We start from the raw sequence: 22,120 nt of genomic DNA, 5'->3' as shown, positions 1-22,120 counted from the left end.
CATTTTAACTAGCAATAAAATCAACTAATACCTCCTTTCGCTCTTATTGTAATATATGACTGGCTACCTGCTAAGCAGGTTAATAAACTTCTAACCCTCTTTTTCTTTCATGTCATGTTAAAATCTTATAATATGTGAATAAATCACACCATTGAAGCTCCGTCTTCTCCAACCCACAATAACTGCATTGATTATCTTTCCAATGCCATGGATGACCACATCTTCTCTTCTTTCTCCTCATAATTTTCCGCACAACCACTCGGACTGGCATACGAGTATACGACGTCGTCCTCACCGCCTTCAATCTTGTCATCCAAAACTGAGACAACAGGCGCCGGAAGCTGACCAAAACTCGTCAATAGACTTGCAGAAGCTTGGTAATCGGTAGTGGGCATTTCTCAAGAAAATACCCACAAATTTTTGTAATTTGTGGGTAAATCAATAAATTAAACTAATTTCCCAAATTATGATCTGGATATCAATCAAATTTTCAGATTTTGAACGAATTTTGATCTGGGTAGGAATTGATTTTGGGCAAGTTTCAACTTTTTAGGGAAACGTGAGAAGCTAGGTAAAGTTTACTAAAAAAAATGTTCAAATTTTCAAGAAAGGTAGGAAATTGAAGAGGAAAGGAGATCAAAACAACGAGTTTTTAGGTGGATTGAAGATTGAAAGCAGCGCATTTTATGGGTAAGAGAAGGGATGTGAAATTTGGGTAAGGACTATAATTAGGAGGCTAATTAATTAAGTTGTTCTTTTTGTTTGTAATTGGAAATTAAAATGGAAAAATGAAGGAGATGAAGATTAAAAGGAAGAAGATGAAGATTAAAAGAAGGATAAAGTGAAGATGGAATTTTACCTCCTACAATAAGTTAACGAAATAGCCAATTCTATTCAAAGTGGGGGAGGGCATTAGTTCGTTTTATTGTTAGTTAAAATAAAGTTTAGAGTATTTTAAGCGGTACACCTATAGTTGAGAGTATTTCTATCAATTAATCCTTAAATAAAAGCAGAAAGTTACTTGCGGAATTTACCTTTTTCTTGATGTATCTAGCCATTTTAAGTAGTTTTGGTTGACTATTATTTGATGTTGGGTTGTCTAGTCTTTAATACGATGTTAAATACATTAGTAAAATAAACTGGAATTTATGTACTTTATATAGCCATTTGAATTTTATTTGGCAGTTTATTCGAGGGTACATTTTTGTTGCCATTCCCATGTCGTAAATCTCGAGTAACTGGGTACCTTCTTATTCGAGTATAGGCCAATATAGGATTATATATCTAGGTGTTTTTTTCCCTCCCTATCTCGCCTCTTGGCGCCTCGTCTGAACGTGCGACATGAGCGCGTTATCCACCTTGAATTATATATATATATATATATATATATATATATATATATATATATATATATATATATATATATATATATATATATATATATATATATAGAGAGAGAGAGAGAGAGAGAGAGAGAGAGAGAGAGTTAATAATTACACGAACTGATAATGATTTGACCTAACACTGTAAATGATTTATGAAATACTATCTCAATTAGATAGAATTTAAAGTAGGACAAATACTTTGCTTTAAGTTTGGACGTACTCTCAAAATGGGACCGTAGTTAGCACTTGAAAATACACTTCAAAAGAACATACATGATTACAAGAACGGACTCTGCCTTTCTACCCATAATGTGTTAATAACGTGGGTTCAAGGACCATGTATAGATCATGACGACATTGTCTTTTTCTGTCCGAGAACACTTTTGCCCTGCGTGCCACCCTCAAAAGGGACAGTGCGTTTGCGAGGTGTAGATACCGTCGTGGGTAACCTAGGAAATCTGCCGGTAAGATCTAGGCAGTAGTTGTTCCATACTGGAGTGCGCATCTACAAAATCAGAGCATTCCACAATAGCACAGGTAATTAACATTCATTAATTTGTTAAGCTTGTGTGCAACGTAGGAGTGACCGCTTATTTATGTACATGAGCCATACCTTTACACTGCATTGTCTTCAAATAATACCTGTGAGCATTAGAACATCATAAGACACAATATTTTTGACAAAATTTGAAGGAACTCCTTCTGGGCCTGGAGCTGCGATCACAGTTACTTGGCTGGCTTTCCGAGATATACACACTGCTACATACAACTGGCCATGGGCAAAGCATGGTTTATTGATAGTCATAGCAAAGCTAAGTTTTAAAAGGAATTGGTTTCTCTGGAATTGAAAAGGGTAATTTGCTGACGGAGCTGGTTGTAGTTTAATGCGTGGTATGAACACATGCTTGCCTTTGTGATTGCCTAACATGATAGTGCACTCTATCGAGTTGCGAAGGAATCGCTTTCAAATTAACCGTGTTCCATTACACAGCCCAAACGATGGCTGTAGGTTCTGCAGTAGTATAACAGGGCAATTTTATTTCATAATAAGTTCATAAGGGCTCAATCCTCCCGGGTTAAGTTTATTGATGAACTCTTCCGGGTAAATTGCACAGTTATCATCTATCATTGAATCATGGCTCTTGTAGTAAACAGGGTTTGCAGGAAACTTTTCAATCAAAACATTGTTAATAGCATTCACATCATCGTTTAACGGGGTTAGTAATGCTCTAGTGGTGAAGATGTTGGGATCAAATGTACCTTGTGATAGTTCTGGAAAAGTAATTGTAGATAAGTCGCATATAGGGTCCTGGCCACTGCCTGATGGGGCTCTAACAATCCCTTTCGGTAACGCTATAAATTCAGATTCTCTCGTCTAGAGCTCCCCGTTGCCAAGTGAAAGTAGGAATTTCGCAAAACCTGGGTCAGTCTGTGCACGCATGTTTTCCGTTAACCTAAACTTGACTAGCTTTGGTTAAATAGTAGAGCTGACCAGGCTACCTTTGACTACTTCTTTTTGCGATTTCCTGGGTAGTACTGGTAGAGTTTGGCGGAAATCCCCCCCCCAACACTACAATTCCCCCCCCCCCCCCCCCCCTAAAAGTTGGTTAGGGTCACATAGATCTCTTAGTAGCAAGTCGAGGGATTCAACATTCTGCCTTTTTGCCATAGAGGCCTCATCCCAAATTATCAAGCTGGCAGCACGTATTAGTGCTGCAAGGCTACCTTGTCTAGGTACATCACAGGCGAGTGAGACATCGCTATCCAGAGGAATCCTGAAGCGGGAATGTGTTGTCCGGCCAGTGGGTATGTTCAATGCAGCGATACCTGATGTGGTCGTAGGTAAAACAATTTCCCCGACTAAATGGACCTCAGCATATAGCGAGTTGTACAGGAAAGTTTTTCCTGTACCACCAGGCTCATCTACAAAAAACGCGCCAGGCTTAGATGCATTAACATGGTCTATGATTGTGTCAAACGCCTCTTTCTGTGCCGGATTTAAGAGGGCCTTGCATCTCCTGCATTCTTCAGGTATCGGTGCTTCTAATGCATCGATTATATCTCTGGTCCTTTGCACTTCGTGATTGCTAGATGTTTCTAGATGTTCTAGGCCAAATGTCTCCATTGTTTTACCCATGGCTTCTAAATATTGTTCGACAGATCGTGCGATAAGCCGTTTGACCTTTTGAGGTTGTCCAGGAAATTTGTAGCGGTAACCATCCGACAACGCGTCGTAGTGTGTATTCCATAAGTGAGATGGGTCTTTTGGCTGAGCAAAAACCAGCATTGTTGGAAAAAGACGTCGAAGAGCTGAAGGCATTTGCATTGTGCACGCTTCGGCCGTGCATAACTCAGCCGTGTCTTCCTGCTCGAGCAGGTGGTGTCGTATGGCTGCGTCTTGAAAAGTAGCACATTTGTACCCATTAACTGTTTGCAGGTCTGTGAATGATGCTGGTCCATGTACATGCAATAATAGAAGCCTTAGGAAATATCTATCACCTTCTGCCGGTGCTACAAATACAAGTCGCCTAATTACGAGCACTTTATTTTTCCGTTGTTCCTAAGTCTTGGTGTTAGAGTCCCAGCGGAAATGCTCTGTGGTCTGTGAATTCTCCGTAAAGAATTTTTGGGCACCCATTAGTTGAACTTTTCCTAAAAAATTCAGTCAATGGAGTGCGCGCCCTTTTGCCGTCTACGAGAACTGCTGCGAGGTTCTCAGTTGGCCGCAGACAGATAGTCTGCATGTTTGGCAGGTGAACTTGCAAGGACATTACGACTGGGTGGGTTTCAAACAAATCAAACCCGAAAATATGCCACGCTGCTTCGCAGGGTGATACCCATTGGCCGGACTGGTACTGTGTGATCTCATCAACTACTGGAGGCTCATCACCAGGTGCGAGACTGAACGATATTCTGTCGTTTCCTTTGTATATATACTTATATAAATATTTGACAGCGTGCATTGTAGAGCACACTTTAACGTTCAGATGACAATCAAACAACACCAATAGGTACGGGTTATAAGGAATGACGCATCGGTTGTTCAGATTGTGTTTCCGAATTTCTACTTTTTCACCTGTGTTTCGCCGCTGGTACTCAGGATGCCCCGCGTTGTTAGTTGTGGTTTCAGCTCTATAAGACTTTGGATATTCATACTTGCACTGTCCAGCTATTTTAGCATGTTTCATGCATAAGCAAGTCGGATCTAGTTTGCCGCAAGGGCCGTGCATATGTGTTTCAGCACAGTTGCACGCAAGGTTGGGTTCTCCATTGGTGGGATTTCAGCCGAAACAAACTTGTCATAATCGGCTGGACTTTTCAACTTATGCCCGTCTTTAAGGATAATTAGGAAGTGCACATGTGGAAGGCCCCTTTTCTGAAATTCAACCACATAGGCGTAAGCAGCTACCTCTCTGAAGATACGTTTGTCCACTATTTGGTTTTTTAGCGCCAGTAGTTTTGCCCTGAATACTCGGGCAACAATGTCTGGTCGGTTTTGTGACCCTTCGCCTGCTGCTAGTTGCTCTTTGATTTCAGGCCAGTTAGCATTGCACGTCATGGTAATGAACAGGTCAGGTTTACCATATATTTGTACGAGAGCCACTGAATTGAGATACCGTTTTTTCATATTCCAGGGCCCGCCTAAAAATGATGGTGGCAGCACAATCCTTTTGCCAACCTTAGCAGCAGAAACTTCCCCAGAAACAACTATGTCAACTATTACTTGGTATAAGTCAGCCCAGATTGTTTCTTGGTTATTTCTAAAATAATCAAGGCGGGTGTTCTCAATTTTCACGTACATGTCGACCACATACTTCTGGAAACACCGGCCACCCCTTAACAACATATTCCCCGGACGGATTTGTAGTTTGTAACAATACTAGCGGCGACATGTTATAACTTTTTATTTTCAAGCAGCCCCCTCTTCTGAACCTGCAAGTACATGAGGTATTCAATTACATAAGAGCATTTAGACATGCTTATATAACAAGCGTTAATTCGTTAAAGTAAAACTGGGACACTGTTCGTGGAGGTACATACGGCGGTGCTCCGCCTCTACTAGTGCAGGTTGCAGGCGGCTGCCATGCGATGTTTTGCCCTGTTCAGAACCCAAGGGTGGTTTAACTTTCTTCAAGCCTTGTACCCACCCGCATTCAAAAGTAAGAAATAGCAATAGGTACTGCAAAGGATCGTAACACCTATAATAGTGCATGATCCTATGAGTTGTGTTATCATTGCTCGTGACAGTTATGTGCGGGGTATTAGATTCGCTATAAGATGAACTCTCAATCCAGATAACAATAACCTCATTAGAGGTAAGTGCATTATACACTCGATGGTCCAAAATAGTATTTCTGTTAAGCAATATCTGAGTATTCTCGGTAACAGGAAGATCTTTTAGGGAACGGAAGAACTGTGCATATGGGTTATCTTGGGTAACTTGCATTAAGGTATTCACTATGTCTGCTCTAACTTCAGGAAAGCACTGGGTACGATTAAGCGCTTCATGTTGGCCATCATAAAAATAACATTGTAAATACTTCGGGACGCCATTATTGGAAAGCGAATTAGGTACGTTATGATACATTGGCCATGAAGCAAAACAACGTAAATACCTTTGTGTGTATTTGCGTTGAAAGTTCCGCCAATAGAATTGAAGGCAAACAGATTATTGTACATCCTTGCAAATATGCGGAAATGAACAGCATCTTCATCCGGAAAAGTATACAGTCGCACCAAAGAAGGCGGATATGCATTGTCTGGCAGTTGGATTATGCCGTCAGCGCAGAAAAATGTGGGGCACTCATATGCAAATTTCCTTGCACGGCATTTAGCACAGGTCCCAACCCGTGGAAGCCGTAATCGCTCTGTAGGCAAGCATCAGTCCCTGTGTGCTGCAGGCAATTCTGGTCAGGCAGATAAGGTTAGTGAGTCAGTCATATTGTTACTGCATAGTAACCAACAAATATGTTAATTGCATTTTAGAATTGAGTCCTGCACCTTGGTGCTGCCTGTTTATCGTCCTTCTCCTTTTGGGGGCTTGAGACTGCAGTGGCGTATCCATTGAATTGCTGGTGATGGTGGCAAGGTCAGAATTACAGGCTTATTGAGTAAATAGTTCAATAAAAGTAGGTCGCAGTTTACCTGGCCCTAGGGCAACTGGTTGTAGCCTGAGAAAGTGATGCTCTGGAACGCCGACTGCGCCTATTCGGGGGAACAACTGGAGTGCAGGGATACGCAAATGTTTGTGACTGAGATCCGGGTTGCAGACCATGTAACTGCAAGATGGATAAGGAATGAGAAATTCTTTGTACAAAGAATATATGGAGAAGGGAGTATTGAAGTACATTTTATGCAGATCCAGGGAATACATATATAGTTGTGGTTACTCAAGTTATTGGTTCCTGCTTTACGGTTACCGTGTGCAACATGGGAGCTATATGAGTTATACGTGAGTTACGATGGCTTAGCTGGGGTTAATTATGTGATACACAAATGAAGCAATACAATTCTAGTTTGGCGCATCACTTGGTTTTGGAAGATCCCAATTAATAACTTATAAGATTATGTGCACCCGCGCGGCATTTAAGCGAATGGTACGTTGGTTTTGTAATCAAGACCAATTTGGGCTGTCTGCAAGGTTCTAGGCTATTAGCATAAATCTTTCCTTACATTGGGATATGCCTAGGCACTCCCTTTATACTTTCCTATTGTTGTCCCTTACACAAATATACATTCGTAAAAACTCATTAATTGCTGCGTTGCAGGAGGCTAGTAATAGATAAAGTTGTAGAAAATAGGTAGGACGTTTTAACGATGACAATTTAACAGCAAACATTCATAAACATAATTCCTTTTACAAAACAGCATTGATAAGTGATATTATTCAAAAATACAGCAGGCAATGCCAACAGCAAACATCCAGTTAGACCACAAACATGCCACTATATATTGCAGGCCCGTATTGAGCCATTATGAGTATCCAAAACATACAAGTAGGTTAGCACACATCCGATTAGGCACTGGCCAGTTTGCTACTAAGACAAAATAATAGGTTCATCCCTGCTACATCACTACATTACTGCATTTTACCCATTGCATGGTTTGGGATCATGCTTACTTGAAGCGGTCACACATTGCTTCGAGGTCTTCAGATACTTTAAAGTACCGGGGTGGTCGTGACCTGGCCGGCTTCACATGTGATTTGTGTTCACATGTTACACAGAGCTTCAATTTTTTGGGGGGGGTGGGGCGGGGCATCAACCTGAGGGATCTGGAACTTTGGGCCCTGTGGAGTTGTTGGCTCTTCCTCAATTAGTAAATACTGTGGGTCAAATGCTTCTTTAATACCAAGAATGCGTTCTTTGAATGCAAGGAAACTTTCACATATCAGGCTGCATCTAAAGGTTATATGATTAGTGGTAGGTGTATCATAATTTGCATCTATGATTTTGAAGAGTCTATCACACCCGAAATACTCGAGAGAGGGGGGGGGGGGTGAATTGAGTATTTAAAAATTATGCCTACTTTTTATTTTATATCAAGGTAATTAATTACTTAAAGTTTATTGATTAAACTTTAACTAATTAATTAATTGATTATGAACGTAATGAAATGACTGAAACGAAAGATGCAAAGACACACGATATTTGAAGTGGTTCAGCTTCACACGTCGAAGCCTACGTCCACTATTCTCGATTAATAATTTTAGTACCTTACTCCGGATTACAAAATTATCAACCCAACTCGTATAGTTAACTCTAACTATAACTCGATTTGAATATCACTAGATATTCAATTTGACTATCTTAAGTTACTAAGAAAGCACTTGATTGTTCTTCTAAGTGTTCACACAATTGAACGAGTAAGAAACAATATGAAGTACTATTATCTTATGACGTAACCTTGAAGAAAGATAAGCAATTTGAAGAGCACGACTTTTCGTAAATATTTTCTAAAACAAAACAATAAGACAATTAAGAATTAAACTCGAATATGTTTCGCAAAGTTTGTTGTATTTAAAAAAGCTTGGATAAATGAAGAATGATCAATTGTATTTATAGTAGAAGTGGGTACTAGGGTTTGCACGAAACCCTAGGATGCCGTGAGATAGACGGCAAGGCTATAAGAGATAAATTTTTATCTCTTTCCTAATTTTAATCCAAGATATTATAGTTTAAGTAAATAAGATAAAAGTAAATCTTATTTAACAAGTAAAACTATATCTTTAAGATGTTAGGATAAGTAAACAAATCAAATCATATATTATAAAGATAGGGAAATATCTTAAATAAATATAAGCTAGATTTGATTAGATAGATTACTTAAACACAACCACCTCACACGCCCTAACAGTTTGCAGCTCACGGCTGAAACCCTAGGCCCGTGTCCAATCTTGGATAAAACCTATCTCCTTGGATTAGGGTTAGATTCGATAGACTAGCAAACCCTAGATAGCATGACGACCCATAAGTCGTTTTACTAACCAGGAACATGCAAGTTACCAATGATAATAACCCATAATTCAACTCTACCATATACAAAAGATTTCGAAATATGTTTAAAAGAATTTTATCCTTTGAAAAATGATTTTAAAACTATTAAAATCGTGCCTTTAAAATGCTACCTAAAGTTATAGTAGAAACAGCTATAACTTTAAGTTTGGTTAGTAAAGTTATAGGTGAAATAGCTATAACTTTACTTCCCAATACTCTTATCTTAAGATACCGTCATTAGATGAAGACCTATACTAACTAATCTTCCGGAGATCTTGATAAAGGATCTTCTCTTTATCTTGACCAAAAGCTCTTCATCTTGAGCTTTGTTAAAGACTTGATCTAGCCTTTTGCTTGAATGATCATCATACTTGAAACTTGTTACAGTTGCTTATGATGCCTTAAGAACTTCTAATGTTATAGCTCAAGCTGCTATAACATGACTTGAATGACGCTTCACAAATCTTCAATGTTATAGCTAAGAGAGCTATAACATTACTTGCTAAGCTTGTAAACCTAAGTTAATCTAACAAAGACTAAACAAACAATTACAAGCAAGAGTATATAAAATAAAGCACACACTTGTCATTATCAAAACTTAATCATATATCTATATGGTCCAACAAATTCCCCCTTTTTGATGATGACAAGTCTCTTAAGATTTGTGACTAAGTGTAAGTTCCCCCTCAACATAATACTATAAAAAGTCATAGACAGTTGAACGCAAGAACAATCACTTATATACAAAGTATAGCATCTAAGGACCTTAGGAGATTAAAGATTCCGACAAGGAGCAAGCTTAGGCGAATACTTAAGTCACAAAGATTTCTTCCCCCTCTTGACATCATCGAAAAGACGAGAAAAGACATAAAACAACTAGAATAATATTAGTCGAGACACAACTTAAGCATGCAACGAGATATTAGAAAACGAGAAAGTAATCTACATTAACATGCCAAAATAGAAAATAAGCATACTACAAACCAAATTAGTCTAATTGCCAATGGGTGAATGAGAACAAGAGTTTTAAGCCAAATGGGCGAATGAGAAGTAAGCCAAAATGGGCCGAATTAGACAATTATTCAAAATATAAAGTCTAACAAAAGAAAAGGTAAGGAAAAGAGGAGGACGGGTTCAAGGAATGTCACGTTTCACGACATTGGGGTTGACATAACCGGGACGGGTCCTAAACTCAAGAGAGTCGAGACGATCAAAGCATGAACGGACATGATTAGCTTGAGCCGTGAGACACCGCTCAAAATTAAGCACCTTCATTGACAAGGCTTGAGTAGCCTTGTACACAACCCGCATATCCTCATGCATAGCCTTCCCTTCCTTCCACAAAGCCCCACCTTGACTAGCCAAATTAGCTAACGAACTAGACTGACGAACACACTCCTTTGCCGCCCTAGCCACATCCTTAGCCATAGCATCCACTCGTGCTTCAAGCCCATGTAAATAAGACAAGACTTCACCATGATCCGAACCCTTCGAACCCGAAGCCTCACCCTTGTCTTTTCCCAAACCCGAGACCAACTCCACAACCAACTTATTTTGTGCATCCAATTTCTCACAAATACTTGCCATAAACACTTCCCATTTTTGTTCAATAACCGAGACCACATCAGATGATTTCTCCACCACATTCCATTTTGACAAAAACACCAAGTCGGGTCCAATAGCACCAACTTTCATCAATTTAAGATGAGTGTCACACATCTCATCTTTCACCCTTACACCATAACTAGAAATCCCAATCACCCCTTTTTGTTCCAAAAGCCGAGAGACCCACATGCCATAAGGCAAATCCAAAGTTGTATAAAATTTTTCCTCAGTGACACAAACACTAGTTTGAATGATTTTATGAAACACAAGACGAGGAAGACTAACTTTGGTTCCCTCGAGCCACCTAGACAACAACAACATCTCATAGCTAGACAACTTATCACGACCACCCCTTCTCGGAACAACCGTGTTCCAAATGAAATTAAGAAGGAATTTCAATTTTGGGGTAAACGGCCCCGCAAGCATGTTACTTGACCCCGTAGCATCAACATCAAACGACTTCTTAATTTTAAGCTTCTCTTCCTCCGTCACATCTCCCCATTCCGCTTTTCGGATTTATTTCGATCCCATCATCAGGGACCGAAAACAGAGTACAAAAATCGGCAAGGGAGATTTTGACTTCGGTATCATTCACCACCGCATGCAACACATTATTTTTGACAGAGACGGAAGAATAAAATTGGATTGCCTCTATAGGATAAACCGGACCAACAAAGGAACAAACTTTCTTCCATTCTTGAAAATTCAAGAAATCCTTAAAGAATTGCAAAGCTTCGATTTTTCCATACCACTTTTCGGAATAGAGACGACCACCATGAACACCGTACCTCATAACATTGTTGACACGGGTTCTTTCATCCGCGGTGAGTCGAAGCGTATCAAGCCCCTTTGATGTTGCATTCGGCATATATTCCCGAAACATTGTCCTTTGGGGACCTTCTTGAGTAGCTACAACCTCAGTCTCTTCCACCAAATCTTCAAACCCCACGGCCTTCTTTTTCCCTTTATTCAACTTCCGTCTTTTCCCTTCTAAGTTAGGATCAACCCGGTTATGATCGGGGTTATTTGTTTTTTGGTTTGATGAAGGTGAGGGAGTTTTGATAGGGACATAGGTTTTAGTGCATGAAGGTTTGGAGGACCCGGTCCGACTTGTGGACCGAGTTGAGGGCGAGTGAAAACGGGTTGAGGGAGGAGTCATGATGGTGAAAGGATTTTGGAGGTTGAGTGTGTAGAAAAGTCTAAAAAGTGATCTTTGGGTTTTGTGTTTGTGATGGTGATGGTGACGGTAGGAGGGAGTATTTATGGGAGTTGGAATCTTATTATGGTAAAGAGATTTAAGGGAAGTAGGAAAGTGGAGGTGGCGTGTGGAGAGGAGTAAGGTAAAATTTTTTATTTTTTATTTTTTTTATTTTTTTTTATTTTTTATTTTTTATTAAAAGATTTACCAGAAGATAGACAAGTGGTTATGGTAAAAGATATGGTAAGATATATAAGGATAAAGTAAGATATGGTAAGAGATAGACTTATGGAAATTTCGGTTTTGGCAGGAAATACGAGCAGTTGGTTACGACTCTTGGCTCATAATAAACTTAAAATATATATGACTAGAAAATGGAATATTCTCATAATATAATATAAAGTTGACATAAATAAAAGTGCAACTAAAAATACGGACACGGTCATACAATCTCGTCAAATCTAGTCAATCATATAGAAAATAAAATTTTTGTGACAAGTTTAGTTGCCACCAATTAAACCAATTTCCAATCGTAAAATCTCAAAACGTTCTCTAGCCAATGCTTTGGTAAAAATGTCAGCCCATTGTTTTTCTGTACTACAAAATTCCAGTCTTATGTTGCCCTTATCTACATGATCCCGTAGAAAATGGTGTCTAATGTCTATATGCTTAGTTCGTGAGTCTTTGTGCAGGATTTTTAGATATAATTATAGCACTTTGTTGTTGTCACATAAAATAGGTATACACCCTACATTAACACCGTAATCACATAGTTGTTGCTTAAGCCATAAAAGTTGAGAACATACCAGTCCAAAGAACAATGTATTCGGCTTCAGCAGTAGATAATGCAACGGAATTTTGCTTCTTGGACCCCCACGTGATGATACACGGTCCAACAAATGTGGCTATGCCGGAAGTACTTTTTCTGTCAAGTGAACATCCTGCATAATCGCATCCGAATACCCTATTAGATCGAAATTACACTCAAGAGGATACCACAGATATAATTTAGATGTACCCATCAAATACTTCAAGATTCTCTTAACTGCAATCATATGCGATTCTTTAGGGCACGATTGAAATCGAGCACAAACGCATACACTAAACATAATATCCGGACGACTTGCAGTTAAATAAAGGAGTGAGCCAATCATACCTCGATAAGTTGTCTCATCGACAGACTTACCATTTTCATCCAAAGTCAACTTCTTCTCAGTTCCCATAGGAGTTGGTTTAGAGTTAGAATTTTCCATACCGAATTTCTTGATTAGCTCCTTGATGTATTTTTGTTGGTGTATCATAATCCCTTCAGGAGTTTGTTGGATTTGGAGTCCAAGGAAGAACTTGAGTTCTCCCATCATGCTCATCTCGAATTCTGAGGTCATTAAATCTGAAAAATACTTGCATAGACGATTATTAGTTGAACCAAAAATAATATCGTCAACGTAAATTTGTACGACTAATAAATCGGAAACCTCAGTTTTCAGGAATAGGGTTTTGTCGACAGATCCTCTTTTAAAACACCTTTCTAGAAGATATTTTGACAATCTGTCGTACCACGATCTCGGAGCTTGTTTCAAACCATACAAAGCTTTATCTAATTTGAAAACGTGGTTTTGAAACTTGCTATCGAGAAATCCTGGGGGTTGTTCAACAAAAACCTCCTCATTCAAATAGCCGTTAAGAAAAGCTGTTTTAACGTCCATTTGAAACAGTTTTATTCCTTTATGAGCAGCAAATGCTATTAACAATCTAATAGCCTTGAGTCTGGCTACAGGAGCGAAGGTCTCATCGTAGTCAATTCCTTCTTGTTGATTATACCCTTGTACAACCAATCTAGCTTTGTTTCGAACAATAACTCCTGTATCGTCTAGCTTGTTTCTAAATACCCATCTTGTACCGATGACCGTTCGATCTTTAGGTCTTGGAACCAAATGCCACACTTTGTTTCGTTCAAACTGTTGAAGCTCTTCTTGCATTGCAATGATCCAATCTGGTTCGGCAAGTGCTTCTTTGATATTTGTTGGCTCAATGGTTGACAGAAAAGAGTAGAGAGAGCAAAAGTTGTTAAGTCTTCTCCGAGTTCGAACGCCTTCATTCAAACTTCCTAGGATGGTTTCCATCGGATGAGAATCCTTATATTTCCATTTCTTAGAAATACGAGGCACATCTTCATCTGAACTCGTCTCGCCTTCTTCGAATGATTGGGGTTCAAGCCTTGTTCCCCCTGAATCCAAGTTTGGGGTTATAACAGAATCAGTTATAACTTTGGACTTAGTTTGTTGATTAGAAGTTAAAGTTATAGCTTCATCAGTTATAACTTTATCCTTCAATTGCTTGGATTGAGAAGAGGTTTTAGTATCATCAACTAAACTCTCAGTACTTTTTCCTTTATCATTCGAAGGGGTTCCTTGTTCATCATTTGTGCCCTTAATTTCTTTATCTTCCTCATCCAATTCCGGAAGATCATCCATGGATAATCGGAAATCAGGTTCGTTCAAATCTTCTTCTTCATCCTGTTCAGCTGGATCCACCTCTACTTCTTACCTTCATTGGGCCACAAAGATCCATGTGCACGAGTTCTAGTGGTTCTTTGGTACTTACTATTCTCTTTGGTTTGAACGAAGATCTAACGTGCTTGCAACGGGCACAAGAATCACATAGAGTTTCTTGATCGAATTTGATTGATGGAAGTCCTTCAACCAGATCCCATTTCTTTAGCTTATTCAAGGTTGTTGAATTTATGTGAGCAAATCTTTTGTGCCAAAGGCACGGATCATCTGTCGTTACTTTCATGCATGTGAATGAATTAGTAGGAATGTTATTTAAGTCAATCATATAGACATTCCTTCTACGGTGTCCTTCAAGCACAACACTACTCGTTCCTTCAATTATTATTCGACAGGAATCTGAATGAAAAACAACTTTATTTCCTTTGTCGCATAATTGAGAGATACTGAGCAAGTTGTGTTTGAGACCACTAACAAGATAAACATCACTAATTGCATGAGAAGATGATATTCCAACTTTACCTACACCGATGATCTTACCCTTCTTGTTGTCACCAAATGTGACCTTACCTCCATCGAAGGGTTCAAGTGAAAGAAATAAGTTTATATCTCCAGTCATGTGCCTTGAGCATCCACTGTCAAGGTACCATAGATTGTTTTCTTTCACCACAACCTGCAAAATGATTAGATACAGTTTTTAGGTACCCAAGCTAAGTTGGGTCCTTTGACGTTAGTCACTCTAAAAACTAGGTCTTTTCTAACCCAAACCCTTTTTATGACTTTACGTTTTGGAGGCGAATGGGTTTGTTTAGGAACCATCTTGGGTTGAGTTATGGGTTCCTTATGTCGTGGTCTTTCAGGTTGTTTGGGGGGAGCTTTGGTTTTGAAGGGCTCAGGTGTTTGTTTTGATTTGGTAGCCTTCTTGAAATCGAATCTCATATCGTAAAACCAACGATGATCATTGTTGTGTTTTTCACTGGTACTTGGTTCAGATGGGGTATTGACGCTTTCCTCGAAGATAGTGTCAGATGCTTTGACAAAGTTAATCCCTTTTCTTAAATCCTGAGCATATTTGACACAATTTTCTTGAATATGTCCAGTATGACCACAGTAATTGCAAATCAAGTATTCAGGTAAATTTGTATATTTTCTCCTTCTGAAGTCTCGTTCGGAAGGGGTTGATTTGCATTTAGAGTGATCTCTACGACCATAGCACTCGTGTCCTAATCCCATTTTCATGTTATTATCTGATTGCTCAGTTAGGAAATTTAGAACACGTGTGCTACCTTCCCATTTCTCATGAACTTTTATAGCATGCAAAAGTAATTCCTTTAGGGACTCTATTTCTTTGTTGCATTTGGAATGGTCTGACTCTACGACTTTGGGAGGATGAGTCTCTTCATAATTGTCACGAAAGTTCTGGAATCTATCATTAAGAACTCGTACCATCTCGGTATGCGTTCTTTTAGTATTTAAAAGAACAGTCTTAGATTCCTTTAATTCTTTGAGTTAGAGATTCAATCTCCTTCTTTTGATCCGAGATTACGGCCTCTCTAGCCGTAGCCTTGGACTCAAGAAGCTCTTTGACTTTCCTCAATTCCAATGTTATAGCTTCACCGGGTTGTAACTTTGGCCTGAAGATGCTTAATGTTGAGTTTTAGGTCCGAGGTTATAGCTTCATTAGCTAAAACTTTAGACTCAAGAACCTTTTTCTCAAAGATTTGTCGAATCGAAGTTGTAGCTATATTAGTTTGTAACTTTAGATTTGAGCTTTTTGGCCTTTGCCTTAAGGAGTTGATTCTCTTGAGAATATCGAGAATTTGTTCTTTCAAATCTTTCAATTCCATCTCTTGTTCGTGACACTTATCAAGAGATTGTTCAAAATATTCTATTAAAGCATTCTTAGAAAGTTTCTTGACACTCTTCTTAAGTTCAAGATAGCTTACCTCTTCTTCTTCTTCTGAATCGGAATCTCCTAGGAAGCAGCAGTAGGAGTCCACACTATCTTTATCATCGTCTGAGAAGAGGTCAAGACTGACGTTGCTTAAGCATAGGTTAGCAACTTCTTCTTCTTCTTCTGATGCTTCGTCGTCCTCGGGGTCTAGATCTCCCCAGCAAGATGCTATCATCACTTGCTTGAATTCCCTTTTAGTCTTGTCACGTTTTGCTTTGTCCTTAATTTTCTCCCATGTGGGACAATCCTTAATCATATGACCAGATTCTCCACACTTGAAGCATCCTCTATTAGCAAACGTATTCTTTGACTCTGAAACTTTCTTATTAGAGAACTTATTATTATTATTATTGAACGATTTTGCTTGCTTATTTCTGAATATGCGTTTGTTGAACCGTTTAGCAAACAAGACCGTTTCGTCCTCTATTTCTACATCTTCTTCTTCCTTAGCAGAAGCTTGTAGAGCCATGCTCTTCTTATTACTGGACTCGGCCTCATCGTCATCCAGGACGAGTTCATGAGCCATAAGAGCACCAATGCGTTCTGCATAAGGGAGAGAAGTGAGATCTCTGACTTCTTCCATAACCGTGACCTTGGGACGCCATTTCTTGGTTAAACTCCTAAGTACTTTTCTAGCAATATCCTCAGAGTTAAAAGTTTTACCAAGATTTTTGAGCTCATTGACTATAGTAGAAAATTGTGCTGACATTCTATCAAGTGATTCATTATTTTCCATTCTAAAGAGTTCATATTTTTGAATCAGCAAATCAATGCGATATTTCCTTACAGCCGATGTTCCTTCATAGGCCAACTCAAGACCATCCCATATTTCCTTGGCCGAAGTGCAAGAAGAAAAACGATCGAATTCAGTCGATGTCATGCCGTTTTGTAACAGGCTTATCACTTTCGAATTTTTCTCAGCCTTCTTGTAATCAGCCTCAACATAGTCTTCTTCCTTTTTCTCATAGGTAGTGCCTTCTGAAGATGCGACCAAAATTTTATGTGGTCCGTTCTTTATAATCGTCCAGCACTCCTAATCATGTCCTTTTATGTAGTGTGTCATCATGTTTTTCCAAAGTCCATAATTCTTCCCATCAAAGACGGGACACTTAAGATACTTGGAATCCATTTCACACGTGTAAGGCAGCGGAATAAAAATAAAATAAAAAGATAAAGAGATAGACGGATCTAGCCTCTTTGCGGTTAGGCAATCAAGAGCACGAGGCTCTGATACCAATTGAAGAGTCAATCACACCTGAAATACTCGAGAGGAGGGGGAGGGAGGGGTGAATTGAGTATTTAAAAATTATGCCTACTTTTTATTTTATATCAAGGTAATTAATTACTTAAAGTTTATTGATTAAACTTTAACTAATTAATTAATTGATTATGAACGTAATGAAATGACTGAAACGAAAGATGCAAAGACCCACGATATTTGAAGTGGTTGACTTCACACGTCGAAGCCTACGTCCACTATTCTCGATTAATAATTTTAGTACCTTACTCCGGATTACAAAATTATCAACCCAACTCGTATAGTTAACTCTAACTATAACTCGATTTGAATATCACTAGATATTCAATTTGACTATCTTAAGTTACTAAGAAAGCACTTGATTGTTCTTCTAAGTGTTCACACAATTGAACGAGTAAGAAACAATATGAAGTACTATTATCTTATGACGTAACCTTGAAGAAAGATAAGCAATTTGAAGAGCACGACTTTTCGTAAATATTTTCTAAAACAAAACAATAAGACAATTAAGAATTAAACTCGAATATGTTTCGCAAAGTTTGTTGTATTTCGAAAAAGCTTGGATGAATGAAGAATGATCAATTGTATTTATAGTAGAAGTGGGTACTAGGGTTTGCACGAAACCCTAGGATGCCGTGAGATAGACGGCAAGGCTATAAGAGATAAATTTTTATCTCTTTCCTAATTTTAATCCAAGATATTATAGTTTAAGTAAATAAGATAAAAGTAAATCTTATTTAACAAGTAAAACTATATCTTTAAGATGTTAGGATAAGTAAACAAATCAAATCATATATTATAAAGATAGGGAAATATCTTAAATAAATATAAGCTAGATTTGATTAGATAGATTACTTAAACACAACCACCTCACACGCCCTAACAGTTTTGCGACTCACATTTGAAACCCTAGGCCCGTGTCCAATCTTGGATAAAACCTATCTCCTTGGATTAGGGTTAGATTCGATAGACTAGCAAACCCTAGATAGCATGACGACCCATAAGTCGTTTTACTAACCAGGAACATGCAAGTTACCAATGATAATAACCCATAATTCAACTCTACCATATACAAAAGATTTCGAAATATGTTTAAAAGAATTTTATCCATTGAAAAATGATTTTAAAACTATTAAAATCGTGCCTTTAAAATGCTACCTAAAGTTATAGTAGAAACAGCTATAACTTTAAGTTTGGTTAGTAAAGTTATAGGTGAAATAGCTATAACTTTACTTCCCAATACTCTTATCTTAAGATACCGTCATTAGATGAAGACCTATACTAACTAATCTTCTTGGAGATCTTCAGTAAAGGATCTTCTCTTTATCTTGACCAAAAGCTCTTCATCTTGAGCTTTGTTAAAGACTTGATCTAGCCTTTTGCTTGAATGATCATCATACTTGAAACTTTATTTACGATTGCTTATGATGCCTTAAGAACTTCTAATGTTATAGCTCAAGCTGCTATAACATGACTTGAATGACGCTTCACAAATCTTCAATGTTATAGCTAAGAGAGCTATAACATTACTTGCTAAGCTTGTAAACCTAAGTTAATCTAACAAAGACTAAACAAACAATTACAAGCAAGAGTATATAAAATAAAGCACACACTTGTCATTATCAAAACTTAATCATATATCTATATGGTCCAACAGATTTCAATGTTGAGGAGTGGGGTAACATACTCGATAACTTTCTTAGCCACATCATTCTTAGCAATTTCTAGGAATTTGAAGCAGGAACTCACAAAGTCCTTCTTGACATATGTTACCCGAGGAAGGGCACTTGATAGGTGTAGAGTGAGTTATGTCAGACATACCAACGTGACGCACAATTATCTTGCTGGCCGTTACACATCCACCCACGGTAAGACATGAAATAGCAGGTAAGCACACAATAGTACATGACCGTACCGAACTTTAAAGCAGATATCCGGGGCGGAGAGACACTGTTGTTAAAGCACCAGTTCAAATGATTAGATCATAAGTAACGATTAATGGTACATGCGGCTATCAGTGCAACTTTAAACTCAAAAGTAATTACTTTGGCGTCACATTCAGATATATTCTTAATTAGCGGCGTCCAGAGCGAGCTGCGAGAGGTGTCAAAACAAACAATAGAAAAAAAAGATTTCAGACCAGTGAGTCTTTAAGTAACATGACAGTTTTAAAATAAATATTGCAAGACTAACAAGAATGAAGCTGAAGACAACTGCGATCATTCTAGGAGTAATCCACTTGTGGGCCATTTGAGCCTGCCAGAACAGCTAGGCGTACATGTTCCCCAACCCAAAGGACGTTTACACAGCGCCGTAGGACATTTCAAGATCTAGAACATGAAAGTAATGAATAAGCCGATGCTAAATACAAACATTATGAGATTAACACATTCCCAACTACCTAATATAAATTTATTACAAATTCCAAGCTCTAACAGAGAATATGCACCGGCCTGCACGACTCTTCTAACCGTGTTCTAAAAGGCCACACTAAAAGGCACCGAGGAGTTGCACATGAGGATAGGCAATCATTTCATATACGGGTAAGCGAGTATGGTCAAACCACAGTTGTTAAAGGCCCCCAAATTGAAATTTACAAGCGGCGTAAAAACTAACCAAACTAACTTATTAGTTGAAACAACGACTTGTGAGAGTGAAGAGTACAAGAAACGATTAATTACCAATGTCCAGGGTTCTGTGAGCCAATGGTAGAGCATTATGGTATAAACAACGGCAGAGTCCTTAAAACAAGCAACATCCAATATACAAGCAATCAAAGGTGCCGACCAAGTAAGTAGTAATTAACCCAATGGAATCTAAGTTGACGGGATACCCTATCGATCTATGTTGACAAGCCTGCGATACTAACCCAGATTTTGCACCCAGCTAGTTTTCACCCTGAATCTGACCTGTATTAAGAACGCCAAATAAACCTAAATTTGAATTTTAATAATAACCTAGTTAAACCTAAATCTTAATTTAAATAACCTATATTTTGCAACGTAAGAACTATTCCCCCCCCCCCCCCCGAATTGAGAAAGACATACCCAATTACCTGACAATAGTTTAGAGCCACACGGTGCTAGATGCGGCGCCTTTAATTTCAACAAATGAGAGAAGTAGAGATACATGAAAAATATCTTGTATGTCGCAACCAAACATAGTACATTAAATCAAACCGCATATACAACGCGATACAGAGAAATCACCATCAATATCATAATACCATGATTCGATACAGGGAAATCACCATCAATATCATAATACCATGATTTCTAAATGAAGGGTAAATCAAAGTACATCACCTAGCTCTAAAGCGAAGAGAGGCATCTGAATTTAAATAACCTAGATTTCACAATGAAAGAAATATACCCCCCCCCCCCCAAATTGAGAAAGACATGCCCAATTACGTGACATTAGTTTTGAGCCACACAGTGTTAGATGCGTCGACCATAATTTCAACAGATGAGGTCAGCAGAGATACATAAAAAGATCCTCCATATCGCAATCAAACACTGTATATTAATTCAAACCGCAACTACACTGAAACACAGCAGAATCATCATCAATATCATAATTTAATAATTTCTAAATGAAGGGTCAAACAAAAGTACGTAACCTAGCTCTAAAGCGTAGAGAGTTGATACCCCAGAAGAACAGATCAGATTAATTGTAGAAGAGGGAAAGATCACCAAGCAGAGAATGAAATGTAAGAAGGAAGTAAAGGTCACACCTGAAATAAGAGAACGAAGTAAGTTTGAAAGTTGTCAAGTGAGAATGAATACAGTGCGATTCAGCTCAATCATCATCAATATCATAATTTCAAAGCTAAGAGTAAATTAAAAGAAAATAACCTACCGACGAAGCATGGAGAGGTGATGGCGCTGAAGAACAGATCAGAGCAATTGTAGAAGAGGAAGAGAGCTCCAGGCAGAGAATGAAATGGAAAAAGGAATACAAAGCTGCGTTTGACGGAGAGAGTGAAGTAGGTTAGAAATATATAAAGTGAGAATGGAAGGCTAGGATTGAGAGTGAGGGAGCAAGGGTGGAGATTTGCTTGACACTATTCATAGCTACAGTACACGCCAAAGCAAACTTTTATAAGTGTAAGGATTTTTTCGATTTAGGAATAGAAACTAGAAAGGTGTAACTCTAGGACGGATTACACCCTAAGACCTAAGTCCCTAATTTCGCTATTTCAATCTCTTAAACACCAAATTTTTCTTTCACCAAACATAAAACACCAAATTTTGTGTAAAATCATCTTTAACTAAGCAACCCTCACCCTGACTAAAATAAAAATAGAAGTAAAAGAAGAGTTCGAGTTAAAATGGTTTTAAACAAAATTCATTCACTATCATCATCTCATCATGTTTCAGACAGCAACTGTTAACGCCCCAAAAACAAAAACCTGAATAATTCCCAGCGCCTACCCTCCACCTATCAATATCTCCTTCTCTCGTTGTCGGCCATCAACGTATCTTCCTTGTCGCCGGCGAGAGTCTTCGTCTACCAGTTTCTGGGACCCTTTTCTCTGGCAGTGGCACCGTGTTTGTGTTGGGTAACTTCGACCGTTTTAATCGTATGCACAGGGTGTCTTCGCCTGGGTTATGTGTTTCTTTTTCCTTTCTTTATCGTCTTCCTTATTAGCATAATTTCCTGCTTGTTTGCTTTTGAAGTGCTACTTTGGTATTTTTTATGCTAGCTTTTCGTC

The 22,120-nt window shown here is 38.5% G+C and overlaps 2 protein-coding genes across 2 annotated transcripts; both read right to left on the bottom strand.

The window, feature by feature from the left end:
* Window positions 1-1,731: 1,731 nt before the first annotated feature.
* LOC141629384 (uncharacterized) lies at window positions 1,732-4,573 on the bottom strand. Its single transcript, XM_074442399.1, has 5 exons — window positions 4,033-4,573; window positions 3,003-3,836; window positions 2,480-2,726; window positions 1,988-2,027; window positions 1,732-1,890 (listed from the first exon to the last, which is right to left on the bottom strand). The coding sequence occupies exons 1-5, from the start codon at window positions 4,571-4,573 to the stop codon at window positions 1,732-1,734; spliced, it is 1,821 nt and encodes a 606-aa protein (XP_074298500.1).
* Window positions 4,574-4,590: 17 nt separating this feature from the next.
* On the bottom strand, window positions 4,591-5,232 carry LOC141629383 (uncharacterized). Its single transcript, XM_074442398.1, has one exon. The coding sequence runs from the start codon at window positions 5,230-5,232 to the stop codon at window positions 4,591-4,593; it is 642 nt and encodes a 213-aa protein (XP_074298499.1).
* Window positions 5,233-22,120: the final 16,888 nt, after the last annotated feature.

The sequence above is a fragment of the Silene latifolia genome, chromosome Y, assembly GCF_048544455.1.
Source record: "Silene latifolia isolate original U9 population chromosome Y, ASM4854445v1, whole genome shotgun sequence".
Classification (NCBI taxonomy): Eukaryota; Viridiplantae; Streptophyta; class Magnoliopsida; order Caryophyllales; family Caryophyllaceae; genus Silene; species Silene latifolia.
The sequence above is the reverse complement of the archived record's forward strand: the minus strand, read 5'-3'. Positions and strand labels throughout refer to the sequence as shown.